Below are 18,330 nucleotides of genomic sequence, written 5' to 3' on the forward strand. Positions count from 1 at the left end.
TAATTGGGTTAATTGTACAATGTGCTCAATCTCAAAGTGGTTGGAAAAAAATTCAGAAATATGCCCATGCTCAAGTTCCATAATGCAAAGCACCAAGAAATTCAAAACAGCATATTTAATGAACCAAAATTAATGGCACAGGACAAACAATAATCTTTCTAGTTCTAATCAGAAAACTCATTTGATCCATTTTGCGAAGATACTTGAAATATGTTTGATAATAAAAGGCCACCAACATTCTCTTTTTATTTTTATTTGCATTTATTCTGCAGAATTTACTCCCGGGCCATAAGTTTTTGTTTCTTCAGTTTCTTCTGGGATATCTGGGAAAGAAACAAAAATAAAAGGTCTGTTACAAGTTTCCTGGAGAAACTCACACTACATCTTGAATAGGTTGTAGCTCAGGAAAAATAGGAAACAACAATGTAAAAGGGAGTCCTTTGGCATAGAGGGAGGAACAGATGTAAGGAAATTATAGAGTAAGCAGGGAGTTTGTGAAGACTGAGGGCAGGGAGACCATGTGTAAGTGGCAACAAGAAGACAATAGGGGCATCTGGGTGGCTATGTTGGTTAAGTGTTGAAGCGTCCCACTCTTAGTTTTGGCTCCTGATCTCAGGATCACGAGATGGAGCCTGGAGTGGGGCTCTGTGCTTGAGATTCTCTCCTTCTGCCCCCCTCCCGCCCAGCTCGCTCTCTTTCTAAAATAAAATCTTAAAAAAAAAAAAAAAAAAGGAAGACAATGCATTTAAGCAACAAAAATCAATAGATAAATTCATTAGGCACAAAGGGAAGGAGTCCAGAATCACTCCCAGGTTCCCAGCTTAAAGAACTGAATGGGATCAGAGTTACTGAAAACAAGCTTATTTGAAGAGGTGGGGAGAGGGGAAGGGCCCATTTTTTTTGCACATGTTGCATTTAAAGTGGCTATAGACATATAGGTGGGGCCATCAGCAGATAATTATAGTTCTCATATAATGAAATATAGAAAAGCCAGATAATTATAGTTCTGATGTAACAAAATATATAAAAAAAATACAAATAAAACTGATCAATGAAAGTAGTTTACCTTTTTCTTCTGTGCAACCTCCTCTTCTGGTTTAGGAACAATCTGCTCTTTTTCAGTAAGGATCATCTCAATGTGGCAGGGAGAGCTCATGTATGGGTTAATCCGACCATGAGCCCTGTACGTTCTACGCCGCATCTTGGGGGCTTTGTTCACCTGGATGTGCTCAATGACCAGAGAATCAACATCTAAACCCTGGCAAGAGGGAGAACAAAATCAAATCAACATCTTTATCTCAACACCCCAAACCCCATCATTGTACCAAGTCCCCACCTTTACAAGGCAATTCTGACTCTACACAGCATATCTGTTCAAACAGTTGTTTGCTTCTACCTTTATTCTAAGCATCTTTCCTTAAATCTAAATAACTATGAAAACTCAATGCTATATGCAGTTTAAGTGGCCTCCTTAGAAGTCATTGCGGAGAGTGGATCTGGTAGTGTCAATTTCTAAGCATTGATGAAAAACAAGATTTTAGCAGTGCAGTTTGGCAGCTAGAAGGGTTACAGCCAGACCTACATTAGCTCCAGTTCTGGCCTAGATTTCCAAATACAAAGGGTAATGGATAATGAGCAAAACAGACCCTGCTTTGTTGACTATATTCATTGTTTTAAAATCTCACATTTAACCTGCTCTCCATTATAACATAGGCAACAAACCACATTAACCATTACTAAGGCAATCATTTTGGGAACCTCTTTTTGTTCCTTTGTTAATACCAAGATTTCTACTGCTTGCATTTACAAGGTTTTTTTTGAGGTTCACAAGTCATACTACCAAAAACGTCTACGATACCAGAAAGGTTATAAACCCTTGAGTAAAATACATGAGAGAAAATGGTGTTTTTTTGCTTGCACTAGGGGAAAACAGACTTAAGACCATGCTTTTGAAGATCTTCACAGACAAAATTTTGGTCTTCTTGAAATTGGAGGTGGAGATTAAAAAAAGGGAAATTTAGTTACTGAGAAGCCAAGACAAAGAAACAAATCTGGACAACAGCAACAGTAATTGAACAACCATCCAAGTCGTATACATATAAAGATGTTAATGGTTTGGGTACCTTAAGTTCAGCATTACTCTCTGCATTTTTAAGCATGTGCAGTAAAAATTCAGCACTCTTCTTGGGCCACCGACCCTGTGTCCAGCCCCACTGTTTGGCCTGAAAGAAATCCAAGAGAGGTGATTAGTCATTTCCCCTGATTTAAATCAGTGTTACAATCAAGATGAATTTATTTTATTAAGGTTGCTCAGAACACAGTTTTTTTTCACGGTTAATCCAAAGGTGTCCTAAGTTGGTCATCACAGCAACCAGAAAGAACCCGATTGAAGGCAGATCCTAACCATTCTTACCCCACCCTACCACTTTCTGTTACAATGTCATTTCAGATAGCAACTAAGAGCTCTCACCTGGGCACACCTACCAACTCCACCATTGTAGCGACGGAATGGCACACACTGCTTCTGTAAAGTGACGTCCTTCAGATACTTGGTGGCTTTTCGGATATGCATACCCTTGATGGCCTGGGCAGTTTCACGTGTGTTCTAAGTATAGACAGTAAAAACTGAGTTAACCTTGTTAAAGGATAATAATTCTTCAAGTAAACTTTTTTTTTCAAAATGTCAACACTGAATTAAAGACTTCCCATTCTTGAGGTGAGGTAATGTGGAGAGAAAAAAAAAATCTGTGCTTTAAAGCCAGGGAGAATTGGCTTAAAGTTAGGGAAAACAAATCCCAAACCCCTATTAACTGTAGTACGTTTTAATCCCATCACCTTGTAACTGTATTATGTCCCATTCTCTTCTCTACACTGGTTTAAGTAGTTCTTAGTTTTACCCAATCCCTTGAATCTTCAAGTGCTCATTATATGACTGATGATTACAGAATCAGTATCTTGAAGGTAACCGCTGAACCGATTAATTTTCATGGTAAATCCAATGGTGTTCTAAGAAACCCATCACTGCAGTCATCTCTTCAGAATGGGGGGGGGGGAAATTCACTGGAACACGTGACACAACTCTTAGAACGTAAAAGTTGGTTCCCATACCTTAAAGTGAACACGAAGATTTGAACCTCTTGATTTACATGCTAAGAAACAAGAAGTTTTGGTTAATTTTGGGTATCTCATTGTTCCTTTTACCCCCCCAAAATAAGGAATATATTGTTCACTTACATTTCGTAGGGTTTTCTGGGTCAAGCGAATAGCGAACCATTTTCAGAGGTCACCTGGAAGGGAGCGGGAAGGAATTCTGTCAACAGGAATTTACGGTCACCGACGCAGTTTAAGTATGTATGAACTACTACCAACAGCCGCTCAGAATGTACTTGTTTTCATGGTTAATCCAAAGGTGTCCTAAGAAGTGCCATCATCGCGGCCATCCTTTTCTCCAGTGCTTTCTCCCCCTCCATCTACTAGGGCCTGCGGCAGTGCCGACAGACTAGTGACACGGACCTCAGCAGCCCTCTCCCTCTGAAGGAAAATAGTTTGGATCCCTCAGGAGTAAAAGGATTCGACGCCTCGGCGCGGCAGGACGCTTCTCTCTGGAGAAGGTGCTGCCGTCTCCCCAGTACTTCTGGGCTATTACGTTAAGGGCCATCGAACTTGAAACACTCTTTCAAACGGATGAAGGCTCAGCCCGACTTTTATTCCCCCAAAACGTTCTCTCGTTGCAGCCACACACGCGCCGCGTACTCAGCCAGCACTCACCGAAAGACAATGGCCCTCGGGAGTAGGAAACGGCACTGATGACAGGCCGCCCGTACCCCTCGCCACCCCCATTCCCGCCCATCGCGGCCTTCTGCTCCGACACGTTCCCCTGCACCGAGGGACATCCCCTTCAGCGAAGAGTCAGTAGCCGCAGAAGCCTTCCTCCCGGGGACATGGACATCAACGCCACCGAAGCCAGGATGGCGGCGATGACCGAAGGATTCAGCAGCCAGGAAGACACGGCAAACACTCACCTCAGGCCGCTTAGGGAGAAGAGGAAGAGCAGAGACTCCTGGGAGAATTCATGAGAACTCGATCTCTCGCGAGATTTCCAGCCGAAAAAAAAAAAAAAAAAAAAAAGGTGATTTGAAGGAAGGCGGAGCTCTAGGAGAAAGGGAGTGTGGAATATGTTTTAGAAGGTCTGGAAACGAATTGCCCTTTTAGGGAATATCTCAAAATTCTCATTTTTTTGCTATCCAGAAATAAAGTTAATGGATTTTAAATTTCAGTCAATTAAAAAGAGGCTTATAGTTCTAGGATAGGATCACGTATTATTAGATATAGACGAGACATTTATTCGTCAACATTTGTTAGATTTGATTATGTGATCATGTACCCCTAAAAGTGGTTAGTAAACGGACAATTAAGAAGATGCAAAGGATGGGATGGTAATTACGATAATCAGAAAATTCTCAGGAGGGTAATATCACCCAGTCAGGTGTACTACAATGGTTGAAGAGTGACACTTCTAGATCTTCTGGTGCAGAAAAACTCTTGGCCGCTATCTTCCCTTTCTTCTCACCCAAGTCATCTCTCTGGTTATTCCGTCCCAGCCATTGGTGGTCTTAGCACTTAGCTTTGGGTCTTCTATTTCAAGGCGCCATCACTCCAGGCAAATTCAAACTCTAAGTGAAAGAACTCTAGACAATGGCTCTAAGCACTCTTGGTTCCTTGACCAGGATTCCAGAGACCTCAGTTCCAGATCCCTCTCCTGGACTCCACTCCCGGTGCCAGAGGTTGGCTTCCATGGTCTTTCCTCAGTAGTTCCCATCCGTCACGTGGCTTCAACCGCAAGCTGAGAACACCCAAACTACGTTTCCACTCCACATCTCTTGCTTGCGCTAGCCCCACACAGACATCAAATTACTCCGCAGTTTCAGTTCTTACCTCTGGGTTGAATTAATTTTTGTAACTCAATTTTGTTTGACATAAGGGTCTAAATTAACTTTTTGCATATGGATAGTCAATTTTTCTGGCACCATTTGTTGAAAACACTGTCTTTTCTTTTATTGAATTGCTGTCGCACTTTTATTGAAAATCAATTGACCAGAAAGGGGAGGATTTATTTCGGGAGTTTCAATTATGTTCTATCGATCTATTTGATTATCTTTGCATCAACATCTCACTGTCCTGTAACTTTGAAATTTGAAATCAGCTAGTATATGTTTTCCGAAATTGTTTTCTCCTCTGGGTCCTCTATATTTCCATATAAATTTTAGGACCAGCTTGTTAATTTCTCAGAAAGCCTGGTGGGATTTTGATAGGGTTAGCACTGAATCTATAGATCCGTTTGAAGAGAATTGCCATTTGAAGAATTTTAAGTCTTATATCTGTAAACAACAACAACAACAAAATCTGTTTAAATCTTTTATCATTTCTCTTAGCAATGTTCTGTAGTTTTCAGAGTACAGGTTTTGTTCTTTACTTTTTTTATGTTATTGTGAGTGACATTATTTTTTTTAAAGATTTATTTATTTATTTGAGAGAGAGAGTGCACGCATGTGGGCACACAGGCACCAGCGTGAAGGGGGGAGGGGCAGAGGGCGAGGGAGAGAAGCAGACTCCCTGCTGAGCATGGAGCCCGCTGTGGTGGGGGGGGGGGAGGGAGGCGAGGGTGCTGGATCTCAGGACCCTGAGATTATGACCTGAGCCAAAACCAAGAGTTGGATGCTTGACTGACTGAGCCACCCAGGCACCCTGAGTGACATTATTTTTTAATTTCATTTTTGGATTGTTCATCACTAGTATGTAGAAATAGAACTGATTTCTACATTTTCAACTTGTTTCCTTCACCTTGCTATATTCCTGAGGACTCCTTCCTTTCTCGTTCCTTCCTTCCTCACCCCCCTTTTTATTTGCCTTTTTACAGGGGGCCAGAATGTCCTGCACAATAATAAATAGAAGTAATGAAAATGGACACCACTGTCTTTTTCCCAGTCCTATGGAAAAAAATCTGTCTTTCACCAGTAAATATGATGTTACCAATAGTTTTCTCATAGACCTTTATCAGGTTGTGGAAGTATTTTTTTCATGAGTGGGTGTTGAATTTTGTCATGTGTTTTTTCTGCATCTGTTGAGTTGATCATGTGGTTTTTGTCCTTTATTCTGTTAGTTAGTGTGGTGTACTACGTTAATTGATTTTTAATTGTTAACTAACCTTGCATTCCTGGGATAAACCCTGCTTGGCTGTGGCATATAATCCTTTTCCAGTTTTACTGGATATTCTGTTCACAGGGATACTGTAGTTTTTTTGTGATGTCTTTGGCTTTGGTATTAGGGTAATGTTGGTTTTACAGAATGAGTCAGGAAATCTTTCCTCCTCTGTTTTATGAAAAAGTGTGTGAAGGATTGGTATTGTTTCTTCTTTACATATTTCACAAAATCTACTATGTGGGATATTTTAAATTTTTGAGAGAAACAACAACACTTGATATGGGTCAGGCATCATGCGAATGACTTGCTAGAGTTAGTTCATAATTTCAACATTAGATATTTACTACATTCCTTTTGATACCATTATATCTTTGCAAAGGTGGGGTTTCTGTGGTTGCTGTGATGAAAAGAAAGTAGTCTGTAAAAATCATCATGGAACAGGAAATGAAGATGGTGGTGTCAATAAGTTCCCAAGGACTGCAAACTTGTACAATGCCCAGAAGATGCACATATCTCAGTAAGAAATTGTTATTTAGGAAGTAAATGAATTGTTATTTAAGAATAAAATAAGTTTAAGAAATAAATACAATCTTTGTCTTCATTTTGTGCATATTATTTTTTTCAAATGGCTACTAAGGATATATTTATAATATTAATAGATTCAATACATAGTATTTATAATAGGATTACATATTTATTAACTTTTGGGAGCTAACTAGGAAATGGAACTGTTGGGTATTTCTTTTTTTTTTAAGATTTTATTTATTTATTTGAGAGAGAGAGAATGAGAGATAGAAAGCACGAGAGGGAAGAGGGTCAGAGGGAGAAACAGACTCCCCGCTGAGCAGGGAGCCCGACGCGGGACTCAATCCCGGGCCTCCAGGATCATGACCGGAGGTGAAGGCAGTCGCTTAACCAACTGAGCCACCCAGGTGCCCGTCTTTTGTCCTATAAATACTGAAAAATTAGATACTAGGGGTGCTGTGAACCCAGAAAGTTTGGGAGCCTCTGCAAGAGTGTGGATAGAGAAGAATACAAGAGCTACAGTTGAGAACACATGCTCTACGATGCAAATGTTAAGGAAGGGACAGACCAGCAAAAAAGGACTCAGAAAGAGCAATGAGGGAAGAGGGAGACCAGAAAGGTTGGTGTCACAGAGGCCATGAGAAGCTCCTTTCAATGCTGTGTTGTTAGGTACGATGACAACAAGAAAGTAACCACTGGAGTCTGTAAAAGGGAAGTCAGTGGTGGTCTTTGCAAGAGAACTCTTTGCAGAGCGGTGGGATTGAATGCCAGGTTGGAGCCAGAGGAGACAATAAAGGGAAGGGAAATTTTACTGTGAAACAGAACAAAGAAAAGTGGCAGCAGCTGGAGGGAAATGTAAGAATAAGAGAGACTTCTAAAAATATTTTGTAAGACGTGCATATAGTAATTAATTCAAGAGAATCAAAAGGATATATAAGAAAATGAAGTTCTCCTCTGTTATGGACTAAACTGTGTCCCCTAGAATTTATATGTTGAAGTTCTGACTCTGGGGCCTTGGAATGTGACTATTTGGAGAAAGGACCTTTAAAGAGGTAATTAAAGTAAAATGAGTTTATGTGGATGTCCAGTATGATTAGTGATCCAATATGAGTAGGGTCCTTACAAGAAGAAACTAGGATACACACACACAGATTGTGGAGGGGACATCTGCAAAGTCAAGGAGAAAGGCCTCTGAAGAAACCAACCCTGCTTAAACCTTTACCTTGGACTTCTAGTTTTTAGAACTGTAAGAAAATAAATTTCTGTTTAAGCCTGCCAATCTGTGGTACTTTGTTATGAAAGCCCAAACACACGGATATACCTTCTCTCCTCAATAACTCCCAGTTCCCCACTTTCAAGGCTTCCATCAATACTAGCATTATATCCTTTCCGAAAAATTCTATGAATTACAAATACCCCCACAATAGTATACTATATACAATCTTCTGCATCTTGCTTTTTGTTTATCTTAACAATAAATCTTGGAAAAAGCTTCCACATCAGTATATATAAAGTTATTTCACTTAAAAAATAGAGTTGTATTCTATTGGATGGACATAGCATAATTTATCTCTCTATTGATGGACATTTAGTTTGTTTTCAAACTTTTGCTTTTAAAAACAAGTCTGGAATAAATGCTCTGTACACAGGTCATTTTGCACATGTGAGATTATTTGCAGGATAAATTTCCAAAAATGGTACTGTTAAATCAAAGTGCAAATAAATACATTTGGAACTTTGATATATATATGGTCAAATTGCACTCTGTAGAGTTTAGAAAAATTTATATTCTAAATAGCAATGTTTGAGAGTACATGTTTTCCACACCTTCACAAACACAGTGGATTATCAACCCTCTTTACCTTTGCCAATCTGATATGTGGAAAATAGCATTTCACTGAAGTTTTGATTTACACATTTCTTACAAGAGAGGTTGAGAATTTTTCCAAAAGTGTATGAAAAGCCATTAAAGAGCTGTAAAATAAAAAGTATTTAAAAGCCGTTCGTATTCCTTTTCTGCAAATTGTTTATATTCTTTGTTTTTTATTGTGTTGTTGATCTTTTTCTTCTTAATTTGTATAAACTCTTTATACACTAAGAGATTAACCATTAGTCTAAGAAAAGTTTCCAACATCCGGCAGCGGGATGCTCTCGACAGGTATGTTCTGGGGTGACAGGGTGCTAGACTTATGCCCCCCCTTTCCTGAGGGCCCCCCGCGGGTCGAAAGAAGTGAGCTCACCGCCCAAAGCAACAAATGCGTGTTGGCTCTTCTGGCCATGGCCATGGGGACGTCCCGATACAGCCTCTGCCCTGACCTGGAAGCTCCCGGAGGGCTGCAGTGTAGGCGCCCAAGGAAGGCACAACGCCAGTCAAGCAGGTCCCGCGGTCCCGACAGGGGCAGGTGCGACACGGAGCACCCCAGGCCTCTGCGCGCAGAGAGGCCCGCCTCTCGCAGGCAGCCCCCTCCGCGGGTTCTCTGCGCTTTCAGCTCCGCGCTTGCGGAGCAGACGCTCCTGTGCGGGTGGAGGAGTGAGCAGGCAGCGCCTCGGGTTTGCCCTGCTGGCTGGTGGAAGAGTGTTGGTGGCAGAAGAAGGAGCTCCGTGTTCTAATTCCACCCGAACGGGGTTCCACGGGGTATGTGGAGAAAATCACATGCCGCTCATCTAAGTGGGATGAATTCAAAAGCTGCGCTCAGCTCTGATGGAACCACACTTACTCTGGAAATTCCAAGGGGCCATCGTGGGTGTGGTCTTGGTCGTCGCGTGTCTTCTGGTGCCTTGTCAGCGACAGCTGGGCGTTAAAGCTCCGGAAAAGGTCTGGAAGCAAATTGAGGCCACATAGGGACCTTCTGCCCCTTGATAGGGACCTTAGGGATCATAGCTCAGACAGAGACAGTAGAATGAACTGGAGTGTGCCCCTTGTTCTTGGGAACCTGTGGTGGCACCCACCCCCTTCCCTCTCCTGTCTAGATCATTAACCAGCAGAATACAGAGTAGAATAGTTCCCTTCCTTATTGTAATCTGGTTTGGGACAGGAAGTCATGGGGGCAGACATGGAAATGGGATAGCAACTTTAGGCCCCAGTTGAGTGGATTACCACTCTTCCCCTTCTTCTGCTACTTATTTAAAACTTTCAAGATACAATTTCAGCAAAAAAAAGTTTCTCAGCCAAAATCTGTTTCCCCTCAACCCTAACCCCAAAGAAGAAATAAAATTGCAGATGTATAACAACAAAAAGAGTTTCAAATATCCATCCACCCCCCACCCCCGTTTGTAACTTGTGTTTTGACTTTGCTTTGCCCAAAATGTTTTAGTTCTATGTTTTTAAATTTCTCACTCTTTTTTTCTTTTATGGTTTTGTGTTAGAAAAGCCTTTTCTACTCTGATAATTTTAAGAAGTTCTCTCATTTGGGGGAGACTATATGGTTTTATCTTTCATGTTCGGATCTGCTATCCATCTGTGGTAAAGCTTGAAATATCTTTTTCTCTTTGTTCGATGATCTTTGTCTTCCCTAGCGATCTGCAATGCTATGTTGATCATATGTTAATTAAAGGAAGCGTTTAGAAGATGGGAGACACTGGAGAAGAGTGGTGCAGCTGTGTGTCCTCTGGTTGAGAGAGAGAGAGAGATTGACTCTGCAAAAAAGAGGGTATAATTGTAAGAGCTGAGTTCTTGCAAAGGAGAGTGGTGATGGATCTAGAGCATAAGCGTCCCAAGTGCATGGCGAGAGCACATCATTCGTGGTAGCTGGAGAGGACCTGGAGACTGTGGAGTGGGTGCAGGCAGTTTGGTAGATAAGGTGATGGGAAGGTAATAGGAAGAAACACGGTTGACATTTGACAGCACTTAGTAGGAGCCAGGCATGGTTTCAAGCATTTCACGTGGGTTTTCTCACTGAGAAAACTTTGAGGTGTCCTTGCAGTTCCCATTCTCTTGAACCACCGGAGGGATTTTGGAGAGAGGTCATTTACTGAATATCTCAGGGAGCATGTGTCCCGCTTAATGTGGGTTTCAGAGTCAGAGACTCGGAGGGTTCCAGGATCAACCTGGGAAGTGGATAATAAAATCTGGAGCTATGTGGCACTGGTGGTCGGAATGAAGAGAATCTGGCAATAGAAGGTAGTAGAAGGTTTTGCAGCAGGTGATTCTGAAGGCATTGCAAAATGCAAGACTGATTTCCCATGACAAGGAACATAAGAAGGAACATATTCCTAATACACTTAAATATGCAACTGTCATAACATTCCACTTAGTGTTGTCAGCATTATCTCTAATATTTCATAGAGTGGTGCTTAAGAGCATAGACGCTGGAGCCAGACTTCTAGTTTCAAATGTCATCGCCTACCTCCTTGTCAATGGCTGCCATTCCCTAGCTGTCTGACCTGGAGAAAGTTACTTAAGTTTCCTGCATCTCAGTTTCCTTATCTTTACCTTTCCTTATCTGTAAAATAGGAATGATGATAATAGAGCCTTCCCTACAGGGTTGTTATGAGGATTAAATGAGTTAGTTATTTGTGGAGCATTTAGAACAGTGCCTGGAGACCGATGGAGAGTAAGTCCTTCATTCCTGAAGGGAGACCAGGGAGGCACATCTCAGGGTCCACAACAACAGGCAGTATTGTTTTATTTCACAGATAAGGAAAACAAGGTTCAAAGGGGGCAGGGTGGGGATTTGAACCCACCTCTACCCTCAATGTCTATGTTCTGTCTCTGCCTCCTTGCTGCCAGTTCTGCACATTCCTGCCTTCCAGACTGCTTACCTGTGACCTTCACATTTCCTGGCTCAACGTAGCTAGCCTCACTTCCCCATCCAGCCCCGGGGCAGTCCGTTTCATGACTGGCTGTGAAGCTTCACCCCAGCTTTTGCAAGACTCTCCAGGGCCTGGCTTACACGCCCACCTTCTCCAACCTACTGTTGCCTGCATTCATCAGGAGGACCTAACGAAAGCAGGTTGAGGAGAATTATTCCGGTTCTGAGGTGCCAGGTGGACTGGGGAGGCCAGGAACCTCAGACTGCATTGTGGCAGAGCCCCAGGAAAACTAGCAGATATTCAGACATGAAGTCGAGTTTGGCAAAGGTGAAGAAGATGGGTGTGGCATACAGGATTGAAACACAACTCCCCCAAGATCTTCTTTTTTTTAAAAAGTTCTTATTTATTTATTTATTTGACAGACACAGCGAGGGAGAGAGAGCACAAGCAGGGGGAGTGGGAGAGGGAGGAGCAGGCTTCCCGCAGAGCAGGGAGCCCGATGCGGGGCTCGATCCCAGGCCCCTGGGATCATGACTGGAGTCGAAGGCAGACGTTTAACGACTGAGCCACCCAGGCGCCCTCCCCCAAGACCTTCTATTGGCTGCTCCATAATGGTGACCTCTGGGACTTCATTTATTATGTAGATCTCCAGGGAGTAGCAGGAAACAACAAACCCTCAGACTTTCAAAGTAGTAGCGATTCTCCTCTGACCTGACAAGTCAAGAAGGAAAGTGGGCCCTGCGGGAGTTTTGACAGTTTGTCCAAACAACTGTTTTTTAGTTGATGCTATAAATCTCTTGGGAAAAAAATCTGTCGGCCTGGTCATTCGGTTGGCCAATGTGGATCGGTCTGACCATTTTCTCAGATAAGACTATCCTTGGGGATTTTCACATGAGTGAATATTCAGTGTTCTGTCTCTTAGCGTTGTCATCCATCTCCCTGCCCCTTTGTATAATTGTCTTCAGCGGGTTGGCTCCTGGGCCCCCAGGACAGCCAAGGGAGGAGAGTCTTAATCCCTTGGCAGAGACTACTCTGCTCTCCTCAGTCTAAACCTCCCTCCAGTGCTGTTTGAGCTTCACTTAGAAATGGGCTTTATTTGCCGGGAAAGGGGAATTCATTTCATGACAATAAGGAAAATGTAATCTCTTATTCAGGGGGTCGGAGGCCTTTTCTTTGCCTCTCTGGTCCGCTTCTCCTCTACCTCCCAGAGCTCCCACGGGGGGGGGGGCGGGAGGGGGGCAGAGGAGATCACCTAGAGGGGTCCTGGCATCTAGTAACTGGGGATGGAATGTCTCAGTGCAAGTTGGCTTTGCTGAGCTTTGCTCCTTCATCTGTAAAAAGGAAGATCACAAAGCCAATAAAAGGCAACGTGAATAGCATAAAACAGAGAGTCGGTTAAGGATGGCTCCTTCTTTCTTCCTTTCTCCTTACAATTTACCCTGGGACATCACCTGATCTGATACTTTTCCCAAAGCAAGGATTTCCTCTATGACATTCTGAAGTGCTTATCCTCTGGGTGTCTCCTCCAGATCCATTCTCTGGTGTCTGTGCCCTGCTCTGGGCCCCACGAGGCTGAGCCTACTGTCAGCCTGGGGATACAGGCCTCCCTGTCAGCTGACTTCTCGTTGGTTGTAGCCAATGGTGAGCATGGGCAGGAGTTGGGAGGTCAGGGGGAGAGGAATTGGGCTATTTCTTCCCAGCTCCCTTGCTACCTTGGCACCAGGTTCTGTAGTGGTTCTATCCCTCCCAGACCACATCCCCTGCCAGAGTGCCCCTCCTCCCAGGCTCAGATTTCTCTGGGCTCCATTACAATTTCTCCTTTCCTTGTCCCATCAGTCCTGGGTGTGGAAACATCTCTCTGTTGTTGTGAGGTTTCTGGTGTTTCCATATCCATATCTCTCGAGTTTCTTAAAGCCTCTTCTGGTGAACTCTGCACGGAATTTTTCCTGCTGGCCTATAAAGAGAGGGTATCCACCCTCTATTTGAATACTGCTAGGGACCAGAGCTCAGTATTTGTCTTTTTCACTCCCATTTCAAAAATAAAAATGTACTTGAGAATGGAGCTAATATTTAGGGTGCATCTACTGCACGCTGAATGCTATGCACGCTTCATCATACTTCTTCCCCGTGATGACTTTGTAAGGAAGGTTGTAATGCCCACATTTCACAGAGGATGGACTTAAGACTCGGGGAAGTTCTGTACGTTGCGCTGGATCCTGCAGCTAATAGGTGGCACAGGATGCACCTGACTTAGGTTGGCCTAACTCCAGCGTTTGTTCTCTGCATTATGCCTGCCTGTCATAGGGGAGAATTCCAGAAAGGGGAAACTGGAAAAATGGGAAAATGTGCTTTCGATTTCACAATTTTGCCAAGGGCCAGCCTGGAGAAAAACCTTAATATTATAAAAACTTCTTTTTGAGGAGTACTTTCTGTTGTGGGCTGGCTGAGTGACACCATGGGCCACTAGATGGCACCCGTTCAGCATTGGGTAAAGCTTTTCTCTATCATTTTTGTGGGCAAAGGGTGTGGGTAGCATGTTCTGTTTACCTTGACATGTAAATATGACTTTGATCTAATGAACTCTGTATTTCCTCCAAACTGGGCTGACTTTTAAGTTTTTCAAAGCTGAGGCTCTGAGTGGGCAGTGAGTGGGGTTGGGGGTAGGGCGGGGCGGGGTGGGAAATCGAGGAGAAAGAATGCTAAAGCCTCACCCTGGGGGAAAGCCCCGCAGCTTAGAGGAAAAGAGTACTGACCTATGAGACCCAACCAAGCAAAACTCTCTCAAAGATGGTGAGACCATTAGAGCGGGAAGGGTCTAATGAGGTCACACCTCTCATTACTGGGATGAAGAAACATTCTTCTGTTGCTGTCTGTTGCTGTCTGTGTAGCAGAAAGTGACCCCCAGCTTACCCAATAGTGCAAACAAAAAGTATCGTTCTGATATTTCTTGCCTTGTGGCCTTCCCGGTGGTGGGGGCCTTTTGTAAGGCACCTAGGTAAAGTGTGTAGCTTTTGCTCCCCTCTGTTTTTGAAGGGGACTTCTTTTCTTTTTGCCCATGTGACATTCTCTAGACAATTTTTTCAGGTTTTTTTCTTCTTTAAATTTATTTTTTTTATTTAAGATTTTATTTATTTATTTGACAGAGAGAGAGAGAGAGCACAAGCAGGGGGGAACTGCAGGCAGAGGGAGAAGCAGGCTCCCCGCCAAGCAGGGAGCCCGATGCGGGACTCGAACCCAGGACCCTGGGATCATGACCCGAGCTGAAGGCAGATGCTTAACCGACTGAGCCACCCAGGCACCCCTCTTCTTTAAATTTATGATTTAAATGTTAAAAACAGGGAATACATTCATCTGGTTCAACAAATCAAAACAATATTAAAAAAGTCAAATAAAAAGTCTCATGCGTATCTCTTATCCCAGGGTGATTTCTGTAGTGGCCACATTTTTTTGAAATAAAATGTTGAACCATAAGGTCTGATAAGTACCAGAAAACTGTGCCTGGATGATGTTCCTATCCTGGAAAATGTGGAAGCCATTGTCACTGTCGCTAGTGCGGCAGAGCTCCTTATCTTTTGCCAGGTCCGGGGGGCAGGGGGGCCTTTCACTCCTGGAGGAAGGCTTTATCCCTTACTTTGTGAGCCCTGCAAGAGACCCTGCGCCTGCCTAGCCTCCTCACTTCAGAGCCTCTAGACCTTCCTTTTTTTTTTTTTTTTTTAAGATTTTATTTATTTATTTAAGAGAGAGAGAGAGAGAGAGAGAGAGAGAGAGACTGAGCAGGGAGAGCAGCAGAGGGAGAGGAAGAAAAAGACTCCCCGCTAAGGAGGGAGCCCCACGTGGGGCTTGATCCCAGGACCCTGGAATCATGACCGAGCCGAAGGCAGACACTTAGCCGACTGAACCACCCAGGTGCCCCAGAGCCTCCAGACCTTCCTAAGGCTTGCTTCTCCCAGGCCCCACCTCCTCCCCGGTTCAGCATCCACGGGGTTCCTGCTCTGCCCTTTAGACATAGCAACTTCTCTTTCTCTTCCCTCAACTCTTTACTGCCCCCTTTTCCCCCTTTCTGCCATTAGAGTTCTCCCCAGACGAGCTACTGAGACTTCTTCAGCACTTAGTTCAGTTTGCTACAATTTAGTAAGCACCTAGGATGTGTGAGTAATGTGCTAGATGAGAAACATTCAAAGATAAAGTAGAGGTGGTCTCTGCCTCTATGACTCTGAAGCCCAGACCTAAGTTAGTGACTTACCGGGGTTATGTGCACTAATGCAGGGATGGTCCAACCAGGCTGAGTGCAGAGTGGGGAGCCAATGGTTCTAGGTCTGATGTTGATAGTCACTGCATACTGAGCCCTCCAGGCGCAGGAGCTTGGGATATTAAAATCTGGATGCTGCCTCCTCAGACAGGGCTCCTGGGGTCAGTGTGCTCCCCTTTCTTGAGTTCTCTGCCTTGTGCCACGTTTTTGGAAGCTCTTCCTCTAGGAATCCCTCCAAGACAGGGCCTTTTCCAGATCTGACCTTCCCCAGGGGCTGCCCCATGCTCCAAATGTCAAAAAAAAAAAAAAAAAAAAAAAGCTGTGCTCTTTCCCTCAGAGCCCTATGTTTGTTTCCCAGGGTGGCAGCCCGCTCATGTGAGGACAGTACATTTTCCTGAAGGGCCCTTCCAGGCTAAGGAATGCAAGTGCATTTTAATAGAGCTCTGGAAAGGCACTTCTTTAACATGAAGGATTCTAGGTCACAAGTATGTTTTGAAGATTAGTGATAAACTAGAAAGACTCTGAGGAGGGAAGAACAATGGATGTAGGTGTTGGTGCTGGTGAAATGTTAGATGAAGACCAATAAATGGAAAAAAAACCCAACCCTGCAAATAATTGAATGCTTACTTATTGTATGCTAAGCACTGGCTGAGAATTTTGCTTACATCATCCCAGAGCCTCTCAGAGTATCCATTTTCTAGTGTTGCAAACAATATCACAAACTTAGTGGTTTAAAACAACACATGTATTATCTTAGAGTTTCTGTGTGTCAGGAGTCCAGGAGAGGTTGGATTCTCTTTAAGACTGCAACCGAGGCCTAGGTTCTCATCCGAAGGCTTGATTGGGAGAGGATCTGCCAAGTTCACCTGGTCGTTGGCAAGATTCGGGTCTTGGCTGGCTGTCATGGAGGGCCTCATTTTCTCCCTGGTGTCCCCTGGAAGCCAGGGTCAGTTCCTAGTTAGTTGGTGGCCAGAGCCTGCCCTCAGTCCCTCACCATGTGGGCCTCACCCACATGGTTGCTTGCTTCATCGAAGCCGACAAGAAGAATGTCAGTTAGTGAGATGGATGTTAGACTCTTATGTAACATAATTATGGAAGTGATATCCTGTCACCTTTGCTGTATTGTACACTTTGGAAGTGCGTCACACGTCTTGCCCCATACTCAAGGGAGCATGCACAAGGGCATGAGAGCAGGGGTTGGTGTCACAGGGGACATCTCAGAGTCTGTCTGCCCTACATCTCAGAAGTGGGCATTTCTAGTCTCATTATACAGGCACAGAAAAGGAAGATGAGCATATTAAGTAACTTGCCCTTAGTGCACTTAAATGAAAGTAGCAGACGAGGGATTCCAAACATGGCCTCTCCCATTGGAAGTTCATAGCCACTGTATTACAAAGGTAAATTGTGGGTGTTTGACTTGGATTGGAGAAGACTCAGATCAGAGGTGGTTCTCATACCAACAGTCTTCTGGAACTTGGGTTACCACTTAGATGAGGGTGTAGACAGAACTAAAATCAATACTGGGAATTGTGGAATAGATTTAACTGCAAATAAAAATTTTCTACCACTTCCAGTGACCTCAGTAGACTAAGCTGACTGCCTCCTGAAGTGGCCTGTTCCTTTTATTACTTGAGTTCAGCTAGCATCCCTGGCAGCATGGAACTCATCCTGGACACTGGAGGGAGTTCCATCACTGGATGGGAATCTGCTGGCTAGGAATTGAAATCTCAGTGGAGGGGCACCTGGGTGGCTCAGTTGTTAAGCATCTGCCTTCGGCTCAGGTCGTGATCCCAGGGTCCTGGGATCGAGCCCCGCATCGGGCTCCCTGCTCCGTGGGAAGCCTGCTTCTCCCTCTCCCACTCCCCCTGCTTGTGTTCCCTCTCTCACTGTGTCTCTCTGTGTCAAATAAATAAATAAAATCTTTAAAAAAAAAAAAAAGAAATCTCAGTGGAGACTTTATATCTCCTAAAGGACATTAAAGCTGGTCATTGCAGAACCCAGCAGCCTGGTAGAGGAGAGATCCCAGATGAAGTTGAGCTTCACTCTGCTTGTGAATCTGTCCAGGTCCATAGACCCCTGGAAGAGGCCCCCAAAATGCTTCTCCTTGTCCCCAGTGAGGTCTGCCCGGGAGGAAAGGTCAAGATGACGGTAGCAGTTGACATGTGGATGTGCCCTCGGAGGCCTTCAGAGACACTTTTTTTAGACTTTATTATTCTGACTGTGCAGATAAGGAGATTGACCAACCAGGGAAGAGAAAGTGGAGGCCACTGTCCAGTATCTCTTGGCAGGTCACACTCAATTCTTTCCTGCTCACATCAGCCAGGGTTGCAACAGCTCCCAGTTACACTGTGTCCGAGCTGGTCAGCCCATGGCAGAGTCTTGTCCAGTTGGAAGCCCCAGGCCAATGAGCTGAAGTGAACACCTCACCCCACTATTTACTGCTCCTAGAACAAATTCCTTGTCTTGCTGATAACTCTGTGTGTCGCTGCAATTGTGCCAAATGTTATCAGTTCTGGAACAATGTGCATAACTTTGCATAAATAATAGAGCTCCTTTCATTTATTTATCTAGTTTGCTGAATAGAATTACTATTACTCCCTCTA

The 18,330-nt window shown here is 43.9% G+C and overlaps 1 protein-coding gene and 3 non-coding genes across 5 annotated transcripts; all 4 read right to left on the minus strand.

Moving 5' to 3' along the window:
• Positions 1–96: 96 nt before the first annotated feature.
• Positions 97–4,101, minus strand: LOC113912939 (60S ribosomal protein L17). Of its 2 annotated transcripts, none has more exons than XM_027576815.1 (7): positions 4,023–4,101; positions 3,235–3,287; positions 3,109–3,149; positions 2,471–2,605; positions 2,124–2,222; positions 1,067–1,258; positions 97–323 (listed from the first exon to the last, which is right to left on the minus strand). In XM_027576815.1, exons 2-7 carry the CDS (start codon positions 3,272–3,274, stop codon positions 276–278), a joined length of 555 nt encoding a protein of 184 aa, XP_027432616.1. In that variant the 5' UTR covers positions 3,275–3,287; positions 4,023–4,101; the 3' UTR covers positions 97–275. The 2 variants fall into 2 exon arrangements, with proteins under 2 accessions (XP_027432616.1, XP_027432615.1); XM_027576814.1 differs by lacking the exon at positions 4,023–4,101 and adding an exon at positions 3,769–3,799.
• LOC113913404 lies at positions 2,306–2,371 on the minus strand. The gene has a single exon (XR_003517191.1). It is a non-coding gene; the product is annotated as a small nucleolar RNA SNORD58 (small nucleolar RNA).
• LOC113913406 lies at positions 2,965–3,027 on the minus strand. Its single transcript, XR_003517193.1, has one exon. It is a non-coding gene; the product is annotated as a small nucleolar RNA SNORD58 (small nucleolar RNA).
• On the minus strand, positions 3,371–3,436 carry LOC113913405. The gene has a single exon (XR_003517192.1). It is a non-coding gene; the product is annotated as a small nucleolar RNA SNORD58 (small nucleolar RNA).
• Positions 4,102–18,330: the final 14,229 nt, after the last annotated feature.

The sequence above is a fragment of the Zalophus californianus genome, chromosome 14 (assembly GCF_009762305.2).
Source record: "Zalophus californianus isolate mZalCal1 chromosome 14, mZalCal1.pri.v2, whole genome shotgun sequence".
Classification (NCBI taxonomy): Eukaryota; Metazoa; Chordata; class Mammalia; order Carnivora; family Otariidae; genus Zalophus; species Zalophus californianus.